The sequence below is a fragment of the Gasterosteus aculeatus genome, chromosome 1 (assembly GCF_964276395.1).
Source record: "Gasterosteus aculeatus chromosome 1, fGasAcu3.hap1.1, whole genome shotgun sequence".
NCBI lineage: Eukaryota > Metazoa > Chordata > Actinopteri > Perciformes > Gasterosteidae > Gasterosteus > Gasterosteus aculeatus.
Genome location: NC_135688.1, coordinates 19747520 through 19759665, shown reverse-complemented (window position 1 = coordinate 19759665; position 12146 = coordinate 19747520). Strand labels below are relative to the sequence as shown.

At 42.2% G+C, this 12146-nt stretch overlaps 1 protein-coding gene across 1 annotated transcript in view; it reads left to right on the top strand.

Annotated features, from left to right (window-relative positions):
* The window catches only part of bcas3 (BCAS3 microtubule associated cell migration factor), a gene marked incomplete in the record, with an annotated part of 263195 nt that overhangs the window by 198725 nt on the left and 52324 nt on the right, over window positions 1-12146 (top strand). The window contains 1 exon segment of the mRNA XM_078098554.1: window positions 3963-4022. Within this exon segment, the coding sequence (XP_077954680.1) occupies window positions 3963-4022 (60 nt within the window).

Genomic DNA, 12146 nt, shown 5'->3' with positions numbered 1-12146 from the left:
CCAAAGTGTCTCGCTGTTTCTTTGAGTTTTCTTTCTTTATGCTCAAGGGAGGTGCTGAATGCTGAGAGATGAAGCAAGCACGAGGGCTGCATTGCATGGGGAGGGGGGTCCAGAGGGTGTTTATAGAATAACACAAGTGCCACCAACGAGTGGGAGACGTGGGAAGTCCGGCTTCAGTCTCAGTTAGTTGTAGCACATCCTATTATTATCCCCCGGACTGTGCGACAACGCTGACCAGAAGAGACCCTAAACACACACACACACACACAGTCAGAGTTCGCCCCTCTCTCACACAAGCACAGGCCAAGCCATTTCCCAAGTCTTATTTCTTCTGCGCTTTATGGGAACACTTAAATTTAGCCCTGGCAGGGAGTGTAGGCATAATAATCAAAGCTCTTGTCACCAGGCTCCCAGTGCTCGGTGGTCTGGCTGCTTCTTTAAGGAAACTCACCCAGTGGAAGACATTTTTCCTTTTTTGCATGCTGGCATAATTGGGAAATATAACTCTTTTTTTTCTTATCTTTTATCCTGTGCCTATAATTGACACCTTTGAAAACACTGCAACAGGGCTTAACTAGGTCAGGGTTACATACATTGAACAATAAGACAAATTACCCCAGTGCAAGAAACATGAACATATTATGAGAGTTTCACTTGGAAAAATAGGTCCACATTGACTTAAACGTTGAAAATAACCTTTGGTCTGCTGAGTGAAGGTCCTGTGTTTGATTGACCCATCCGTCCACCCCTAGCTCCTCTCCAAGCCGACTTTGTTGTTCTTTTTACTATGTCAACTAACTCAATGTATCCTTTTTTTTTTACCTCTGCTCCAAAAATGGCATACCCATGATAAAAATTGTAATTACTCTGGAACTACTACAACAACATTTGTTTCTGTCAGGATTAAGGGGAACCCCTGTGAGTGTTCTGATGTGTAAAGTTGATCAGTTAATATGTTACTGGTTAAGAAATAAATGAATATGATACACCAAAAAAAACTCAGGTTATTAGCCCTATAAAACATGGAGATACCAGGCCAACACAATTACATAATAGCTCAGTGTGTGGACAGTAATAATAGAAAGTTTTGCATGATAGAGGAAAGATAAACTATTCTACAAAAGGCTTTTATGCGGGCCTCACGGCAGAAAAACATCAGAACTGAATATCTGGAAGTCCGGCTTTGGTTGGCTGACTCTCACGTTTAAACCGCTTTTTTATATTGTCCGATCAAATTGGATCCGACTAACACAACGCGGAAAAGAGCGACAGCTCCTTAGCCACTCAGAGGCCCAAAGAGCGTAAAGGACGCCGAAGAGTGACAATTGCCTTAGAAACAAAAGAAAGTTTACATAAACACCGCCGTGTGCAAATTTTCTAGACATATTTGCACAACATATTTTTTAACTAGTTGTAATCATGTTTGGAGCAATTTCAGAGCAACAGATACGTGGAAGTTATAGCCGAGATTCTAATGTTTCGAGCGGTGTGAAGCATTGATACTTTTGTTGGTGATGAGTACAGGATATTCCTGTTGAAAGTTGGTTCGGACTCGGTTTTGGCTCAGTTTTGGCCCTTTAGGCGACCCTCGAGCTGATGGTTTGGGATAAAAAAAAAACTGAGAAATTAGCATTACTTAATATGGAAGTTTGAAATACATCTACATTGAATACTCGTCTCACAAGAGGCACAATAGACCATACTCTTGCTGCTTCGCTTGCCAATACTGCGTGGTCGTAAAATAAAAAGACAAGCTATGAGATTAATTCTGGGGTCATTTAGAGGCGCAAGTTAATGCTGTTTTGATGGACTGAATTCTATAGAGTTTTATGTACTTTTACATGCTTGGGATCGGGGTGGCAGTGTTGACTAGTTTAGATCTTGTTGGCCGTGTGGCAACTTGCCTGGCAGCCTCTTCCATCTATCCGCAAACAGATGTTTGTATACATGTAGTGTAGGCTACTGCGAAAGCTGTAGCTCTACGAATGCAAGTCAATTTACCAGTGACCATATGTGTAAATAGAGTCAACACCTCTTCTAGGTTTCACAAAGGTGTATTTATAAAATATATTTACAGAGCCGTTATATTGGATCGTATTTGGGTAGTGGGATGATTGTAATGCGAATGATAAACTAGCTGACAACACAACAGGCCACAACTTGTAAGAGTCAAACTCCTACAGTTCTAATGTTGTACTGTACCTCATACTCGACCCTCAGTCGGATGTGTCCACATGAGTTCTGTTTTTCACAGCGTGAAAGCCCCCATGATGTCAAAGGTGATGAGGTGCTAAGGAGGTCTTTGACACTCGACACACACACAGTGGCTCCCCACAGAGTGAAACTGTCACCACCTGCAGTAGAGGACTAATTAGCCTATGATTTATATCTTCTTGTGTGAGTGTTGAAGATTTCTTTTGCCAACTGTCCTCTAACTTGTCGGTTTTCTCTTTGTCTTTTCCATGTTGTCCATGTGATCATGTGGTCATCCGATGGATTCCAACAGGTCAGTGTGTTTTTTTGTCTCACTGTTGACAATACTCCATATTTGCAGTCACACGCCAATAAACCACAAATCATCTTTTTAATATAGTGATATCATATAATTAAGTCATCTTCAAGGGACAGTTTGACAATCTCACCATTCAGATTGTTTTCAATTTAATTTCATAGGATTTGAGAATTCTGGAGCCACTCCAACACAGTAGATAAATATGTTGACTATAGTGCTCAAACTACTGAAAACTGACCACTCATTGCTTTGTATAATCCACCAACATTCTCTGAGACCCTTTTCACCTTTTCTAATTTCATTTTATAACAATTCTCAATCAAATTCACTGACAGTGAGGTTTGGTTGAAATCCCTATTAGACAAAGGGGTTAAGAAGCCACCATGTATTGGTGCATCTTTAATAGTGACCTTTTGCTTTTAGAATGTAAACACACATAACATCACTATAAAATATTTGTGATATACAATGTCACTACGGACCATCTTTTGTGCACCTACACTCGTGGTTGAAGTTTGAAGCTGTTGTTAGCCTTTTAGACTAACAACATTTTCAGATACAGGTTCAGCACATCATCAGGTTATATTCCTTTTTCAAAGTGCTACAGTTTTTGGGGAAATTAACCAAAACACAAATGTAACGTGCGATTTCATCCGGAGACCGTGTGCTCAAATTTTTACCCTTGTATTTTCACGTACATGAAATTATCTATGCGTGCATATGTCATCTATACAAGAAGTGGACATAGTTGTCATTGTGGAGGGAGTTTTTTAAGCCTTTTTGTCAATCACCGTCTTTCATTGGTCGTCTTTTTGAAACTAGTGAAGTGACCATATTTTGACAGTTAATGTGATTGCATTTTTAGAGAGACAAAATAAATACCATTATTAACAGCCTGTCAATCAGCAGATAGCCACGCCCTCAAACACAACATGCTTAGTCATCTACTTTTGTTTCACTCTACATGGTGACATGAGGATGGCATCCGATGAAGGTGATTTATCTGTGTGATGTCAGAGGAAAGAGGCTGCCACATAGTTCATAGTTCTTGTATTTTTAATATAAAATAATTTAAATGCAGTGATAATTAAGTTGATACTGACACCATATATTGTTTAATTACAGCTTGTGTCCAAAATGATATACTGCCAAGTACCCCATTGAAAAGTTTTAAGTGAAAAAAGTCTAGTTTGTCTCTCCTACTATAGTGGACATGACCTCAGCGACATAATAGCTTCATGTCATGGTGAAAATTTCAGACAATAAGTCAATGCCAGAGACATCTTAGTCAAAGCTGATCTTAAATCATAGTAGTAAAAATCCCACAGCGTGTGATGTCATATCTGTGTAACTTCTCACAACATGAGCAGGGTTGCGTGTTCCACAGGCCCCAGACTTTATTGCTCTATGTTTCACTGCCAGTATTTTTGTTTTTTTTCACACTCCCAAGGTAGAGGAATGAATGATGGCCGACAGACTGCTTTCTTCATTCCCCCTCTTCTCTCTCTGGGTGAGAAAGCCATGAGCTGTCTGCTCATCAATCCTTCCACAGCAAGAGAAAGAGAGAGATAGAGCAATGGTGCATTGAGGAAGTGAAAGTGTAGGAGTCCCAGCAGGAATACACACACGTATGCACAGAGGAAGAATAACACTAATATATCTGGCACGTCAACAAATGGCCTCTGTTTGCTCAGTGCTGACACCCTCACAGCAAAACTGCTGCTGGAGTTTCTCATCACCCTCGCTTTGCCTTTTTTCTGTGTGTCAGTGGGTGCACACATGGCTGCATACAGTGTATATGTGTGTGTGTGTGTGTGTGTGTGTGTGTGTGTGTGTGTGTGTGTGTGTGTGTGTGTGTGTGTGTGTGTGTGTGTGTGTGTGTGTGTAGGTGTATGCATGTGTGTGTTTGCATGCATTTCCATCCGTATTTGTTTGACAGGAGTGCACATTTTGGGGGTCCCTGAAATGTTTGTTTGCTATTTGCCAAACTAACTCAGGCTGATCAACTTCCCACAGATAAAAACGTCAACAAACATTCTTCAGCCACACTAGCAGCAAATGGCAATATAGTTACCTTGGTCCAACACTCCTGTTCAAACTGAATACAAATAAAGTAATTGCAACCTTTGACAACACGGAACAAGTGGACATTACTTTACTTTAAAAGGTCATAAGCCAGAAAAAAAGATGATGTTCAAACCTATGCCTGGTTTCATTGTTTTTAGATGAATTCACTTTTGGGGAATTCTTTTAGCTATTTTTCAGCCAGTCGCTTCTAATGTCTGGTCAACCCCTTTGATCTATCCAATTCCATTAATAGTTCATGACTAATGCTTTGCGACAAATAGTGCTAAATTAGTTAGCATTTAGGGCTAAATAGGAAACATCAAATAGTGACCATGGGTAAACATCACTTGGTGAATGTCAGAATGTTAACATTGTCATTTTGAACATGTTACGACGAAGATAAAACCGTATTAATCCCAAAAGAAATACACGTGTCTGAGTTTCCTGAAGAATACCAAAAAAAATCATGTAATAAAAATAGAAAGATATATAAAAAATAGAATAACAATTAACACTGTTAAAGAAGTAACACTGACACATCGCAAAATAAAACAATAAAAATGACAGGAAGGTTAATAAATAAAACAATACAATAATAATATAAATAAAATAAAACAAACAAAGTAAAACATTAAACTAAAAAGATTAAATACAAGAGTAAGAGTAAATCTAATACTACACAATGTTGAAAAACAAGTATTACATATGTGTCCAGTTTTTAAACTGTTCTTCCTCCAGTTTGATAGCTGGAAAAAGAAATTGCTTTGACTTTCTTTCCCACAAATTTAAATTATTGAATTTAAACCTTCCATCTTAGTTTGATTGTTTTATCAATAGAAGATTAAAAGCTCATGGTATGGTTGTAGATTGTAGTCATCTTGAGTGTGAAGAGAGAACACGTCTGTGAGTAATCCTCCTCTTTTTCTGACCGGACCTTTCTCATAGATTGAGTATACTTATGGGAGTAGAATATTGACTTTCTGACAGATGGGGAAGAAATGCCTTCTACATTTTTCCATCTGACAAGTATGTTTTATGCATTGTGGCTCTAGTTTTAGAATTGTTTATGAAGACACAGGGCCTTTTTTCTCTTCTAAGACCAATGTAGAAGTCTCACAAATACTTGAGGTCTTGCAAAGTCATCCCCTCCAAGGCCATGAAAGCGAACTCCAATAAAAGTTATTGCCCTGAAAAAAAGAAATCATTTAGCTGCGTGTTTGATCTTCCTCGTGAATTATGCCTCCGGACGGCGTTTCATATAATCCCACACTGTTCATAGCCGACAGTGGTCCTTAAGACAGCAGTAAATTACAAAATGGCCGACGTCAGCAGAGGAGCAAGAAAAGAAGAAAAAGGGGAGGGGAAGGATGGCAAAAACACACTTTGGTAACCTAGCATCGCTTCTGCTCCAGCTCCCCATGGGATCAAACAAGAGGGAGGACTTGGACAAGTAAATCATTTCCTTCAAGTGGTGAACTCTCAGGGCCGGCAGGATGAGTCAGGAGTGTGTGTGTGTGTGTGTGTGTGTGTGTGTGTGTGTGTGTGTGTGTGTGTGTGTGTGTGTGTGTGTGTGTGTGTGTGTGTGTGTGTGTGTGTGTGTGTGTGTGTGTGCGGGCGTGTGTGTTCATATCAAGTGGAGGCATCACAGCAACACTTTGCTGAAAGCCTGGCTGCTTTTCTCTCACACTCTTCCTCAAACGCTGGAAAATGTTGGACTTTGAAGTCCTGATAAGGCAGATTCATCGCATTCTCTCTAACCATAGTTTGCTCTGAAGCTGAATACAACCGTTGAGTCTGCTGACGTTTAATTTGAGTCACCACAAGTCGGAGAGAGGAAAGAATCCTTTCATCCAGATAAAAGATAATTATATTGCATTAGTTACACTTCTACAAGTATTCAGCAAAAATGTTTCTATTTAATTATAAATAATCCAAGAAAAATGAACAAATGATTTGCCCTTTGGTAAGTCTTATAATGAATGTGGATCACAGCCTTTTGTTGCAGGTCAAACATTCTGTCACCCTTAAAGTGATAAACCTCTAATTTAAAACCCCATTTCACCTGAAGTCCAGCTTTACAACACTTTCACAGAAACATTTTCACCAAAGCCCAAGTGATGATTTATGAGAGAGACCGGCCTCCCCTGTCTGCCATTCACACAGCTCACATTGAGACATTCACAGCCATGGTCTGATATTATTGTCCCAGCGTATTTAGATCAACCCTCCTTTGAAAAAGGCCCTGTTTTTCTTCTACAACTTCACATCACTGAACTCCTGCTGATCTCATGAAATTCCCCCGTATCAGTGTGTGCATTTGTGAGTCGGTGGTTGGAATATTTTGTCCTAAATGATTATTCTTCATTGTCTGCCAGACACAGCTGTGTTTAAAGTGAGTTTTCCTCCTGTTAGGTGTAATGCAATCTAGACCTGGTAAAAGTGTCTGACAGGATTGAAGAAACTTGTGTATGCGTGTGAGCGTGTCATATTGTGTGCGTAGGTGTGTGTGCATGTTTGTGTTTCAGCATGTAGGACTGTTGCCCGTCACTGTGTGTGATTGAACCCATTAATGTTGGTGTTAATTCACGTTGCACTGCTGTGAGTGAGATCTGTGTGTGTGTTGTCAGTGTGTTGCATTATGTTTTTTTGCTTACCTGCATGTGTCTTCGTATTTCTGGTTTGAGGATGTTGTGAGCGTTGGGTGAGAAAAAGCAGAACTTCGAGCTGTTTTCCATCACGCTGAGCTGCCTGGACCCGATTTAACACACACACATACACACCCACACACACCTTTTCATACACAGTGGATTAAAGCAGCCAATAGCAAAACAGAAGGCACTCCAAGAAGGCCAAACATGACCAACCTCACAGTGGTGCAGATATAGAACACAAAAGCAACGGCACGTAGTTACCTTTAAATAGATTTAATGTGATGTTGTTTTTCAATCCAAGATAATCCTTCAAATGTTCGTACAAGTTAATGTCCGCAACTCGGTCGCACAGTTGTGAGTCACGGTAAATGCCTCCCATAAGAGCTTTTGCATTTACTGTTCTATTCATACAGTACCAATGTCCCAACTCCATCATATGTACTGACTGAGGTTTTGTGCATGCAGCGTGTCCACGTTGGACAGGTAGTCAGTCATACAGCCAGAATGCAAAATCTGGTGGTCCTCTGCGGACTGTGTGCCGCGGGCAACATTAGATGTTGAGATGGAAGTAGCATAGCAGCTAGCTTAGCCTAGCAGCGAGCTTAACCTAGCAGTGCTTTAAGTGGTCCGTTTGCCACTCACCCCCCTTCTGTTTGACACATGGAGTAACTCCTCTGCACAGTTCTCCACTGTATGTCGCGCCTCTGTTTTATTTTACTTCCAATGCAAAAAGCTCTCCCCATCTTGATGTAACCGACTGCAGCCAGCGGCCGTTTAGTTTCCGTGGTCAACTTCCGGTTTACTTCCGGACCCGTAAGTGCAAAAGCTGATTAAATAATGATTTTGTTAGTTTAAAGTACCACACAGGGCAACACTTTAGTGGCGTACATCATACTGACAGTCAGAACTACTTCATGAAGAGTGACAGAATTGAAACTTCATGACTGTTATCATTCACTTAATGAAGTCACATATGACAAAAACCGAGTCTTTCTACATGTTTCTGTTGTAATAATTTGCATCAGCTGGGGGGATATCATGGCAGGCTTTATGTGCTACTCTTTATATCGCCAACAGTGTGTGTTGTAGTTGAAGCAGCTATAGTACCAAAAGGTTCTTACATTTTATGGCCATGATCACATAATAAGCAGTTTTCCACTTGTAGCAAAGCCCGAATTTCAATGATCTAGGCACTTGTGGTTGCCAACTGTTGGTTAAGCTTACATAAAAGACATGTTCAGTAATTACAGAGCAAATTAAAACCAACTCATATAGGTCATGAAGGTCCTGTCTCACTTACGTACACGCCCTAATGAGTGATGTCGCAGCCAACTCTCCCTCCCAACTCAGATAGCGCTGTTTGGCTTGTGGGCCTGCAGTTTCTACATGTTATATTCATAGTGTCTTTTCAATATTAACTTTCAGCATAAATTTACCCATCATAACTGCTTGGTTATGGATAGGAAAAGATTTGGATTAAAGTTATTGTTTGTAACTTGTTTGTAAAAGTTATTGTTGTAACGTAACTTAATTAAGAACGGAAGCTACGTAAAAAAATGAAAATGGAAAAAATAAGTCAACGTTTGAATGATGTAACACTGAACATAAACAGGGCTCGCGGGTGAGAGCCCTGTGTTTTTTACATTTGTCTAATGTCTACTTTCACAACAACAATTAGTTGGTGGGTAAGCGGTGCCTCGTCGGTATCAGACGCTGAGCGGCACTGACTAATAAATGAATGACAGCCGTGTGGCACAGCAGCTGTTTTTGATTAGAAAATGTCTTATTAATTAATTCAATGCGTATTACCCTTTAAAATGAATGTCGTCCCAGGTGCTATGTTTTTACACCCTAAATCAGCAGTAATATAAATATATGATATCTTTTCATATTTTCTATAGGCCTACTTGTACCTTTTTCAATATTTTATGTTGGCACTTATATTTGCACCTCTTGAATGGCAACTGCTACATGTCATTTTCCCTAGGGATATAAACAGTTCTGTCTTGACTTAAAAGGACAGACATTTTTAAAGGACTACACGTGCTTTTATTTTAAGATCAATCAGATCAAACAGAGAACATTTAAATCATACAATAACATTGTATGATGGCCTTCTCAAATTCTTCTACTTCTGCGGAGATTTGTCTTACACAAGCCCTGAAGAGTGGCAGCCATACATATAGCTTGTTCTGGTGTTGGCACGCCGTAGCTAACTCTGTAGAAGGCAGATGAATAAGTGTTTGCGTGTGTGTCTGTAGGAAATTGAGTCATCAAACGAGTGGAAGGCAGGGTGCTGAGAGCTGAGTACTGCCCCCTCTCACCAGAAGCAGCCTCTGATGAGCGTGTGTGTTACCTTGCCAATATATTTGCAGTTGCGGGCGTAAAATTGTTAGGCCCTTTTCACCCTTACACGTCATAAGTCCCATTAATAGCACCCTGATCCATACAAGCTGTTTTGGCCTCACGCTGTCTCCCAAGAGGGTGGTGGCGGGGGCTGTGAGGAGGTGTCACTAGCGTACCATTTACTGTGCATTGTTGTTGTCATTTTAATTTGCCAATAGTTAGCTCATAGCTCGAGTTTTGCAGAGGACATCCCCACATCTGTTTGGAATCCCCACCCCCTCCCCCTCATTCTCACCCTAGGTTGATCCCAGCATGCCCCTGCTACCCCGCTGAACTCATCAGCTCAGCACAGCACAGTACTGCTCTGGAGCAGGAGTGCAGGGTCCCAGAGGAGCACTGGGCTCTGCTCATCCACCCAGCTTAGGAGGGCAGGGATTGGGTTTAGGCGACAGGTGCCAGAGGGACCGGCCAGTCCCCTTGTAACAACACACAGACACACACTTTAACACACACAGAAATACATACACGCTGAATCTGGCCATGCCTTAATCCCCAGCCAGCTGTTGCAGTTGCTATCCCAATCAGTCTAAAGTGTCGAGCACTGGGGAAGCTTGCGATGTCTGCTTGTGTGTGTGTCAGCGTGGCGGGAGGTTTTTGTATGTGTGTATGCGGGGGATGGGGGTGGGGGGTCAGGTCAGATAGCTGCTACGCATGCCAGTCATCCTAGGCTGGAGTGCTTGGAACCAGACCCCTGTCCACCCGATGATGGCCCGGGCGCCCGGGCGCCCGGCCTGATAGATTCATAACACATGTTCCCCAGGCACTGTCAGCACGTACACACACACATATATAGAATACACCCTCATTAATTATCTTCCCCCTGGCTCAGATAGGCCCAATCCTATCACAGTCCACCCCAAAGGCCAGAGGAGGTGAGATGAGGCAGACACTCCTCTGTCCTCACCCCCACCCTTGTGTTTGAGCCGGCCCATCCCTCAGTGACCCTACAGACACGAGCTAATCCATCAGGACCACGGGCCAGGGGTGTTTTGGTAAGGGTTATGGAAGGCGCTGTGTCTGCTGTCAGGGTGTATCGCTGCCAGTTCATGGCTCATGTCATCGCTGGGGTTTCTCAACATCCAACAGATTATTGCTAGATGGTACTGAGGTTAACACTCACATAGCCAAAAGCAAAATGTTATAAATACCCAGGCCTGTGTGATACGTGTAGGCTAATATTGGTATTTGTTTGTATAACCATTAATATTGTTATTGTAATTCCATCTTTGGTCATATGGCAATATAATTCATTGCTTCTCTTTATTGTATTCTGTATCACAAACACAAATTGTCTTTTCCTTGACCTTCCAGACAACATGTACAGTATGACCATGTTGGACAACCCTGTTGACTGTCTTGAGTTGTTTATAGAAACATGGCACGATGAATCCTCTACCCAATGTACAATATATATTTCAGTTTGTCTATAAATAGTTACTGCAGCTTCCTATGACTTATTCCCCAACTGCTAGGTGAAGTAAAGGGAGTCAGTACAGAGGCATTCGGCCAAGGAAGTGTCCCAGGAGCTTGAACTAAGAATGGCTACCAACATGTATATATTTTGGGTCACTGGGACAACAATTCCAACAGATGACCCCAAACTACCCTTTCCCAGGCCACGTCTACAAGCTCTGACTCTGGAATCCCAAGGCAGACCCAGGCTAGTGTGGATATGTCATCTCTCCACCAAGTTCTGGGTCTTCCCTGGGGCCTCTTCCCAGGTGGTCGCGCCTGGAAAACCTCCCTAGGGAGGCACCCAGGAAGCATCCTTACAAGATTCCTAAACCACCACAACTGGCTCTTTTCCACACAAAGGAGCAATTGCTCTACTCCAAGCTTCTCACTTAGGCTGAGCTTCTCACCCTATCTCTAAAGGAGACACCAGCCACCCCCAATCTGATACTCCTTAGGCATTGTCCCAGACTTCCATGCAATGTTTAAAGAGCCGTGTCATGCAAGACAGCTCACCAACACCCATTCCTTTCAGTATCTCTGAACGGATCTTGCCTGGCTATGCCACTGCAGAGTTGTTTGACTACCTCAGTGACTTCCACTATGCTAATTGACGATGGTCCTTACTCAGCCTCCAGCTCGACCTCTACAAAAGACGCCATGATAGCTGGATTCAAGAGTTCCTCAAAGTGCTCCTTTCAACGCAGATAACCTCCTCAGTTGTGGTCAATAGGGTCCCATCCTTACTGTACATAGCTTGGATGATTCCCTGTTTCCCCCTCCTTGGGTCCCGGATGGTCTTTCCAAAGCACTTTGGTGCCTTCTCTATTCCTTCCCCGAAGTCCTCCCAAACTCACTGCTTTGCCTTCTCTACGGCAGAGGCTGCCGCCCCTCCAACCCATCAGTACACTGCAAATGCCTCCGGAGTCCCACCAGATATCATAACCCGGAGGCCTCCATCTTCAGTCGGACGGCTTCCCTGACCACGAGTGTTCACCATAGTGTTTCAGGGTTACCGCCCCTTGATGTACTTAAGACCTTGAGGTCACAACTCACCC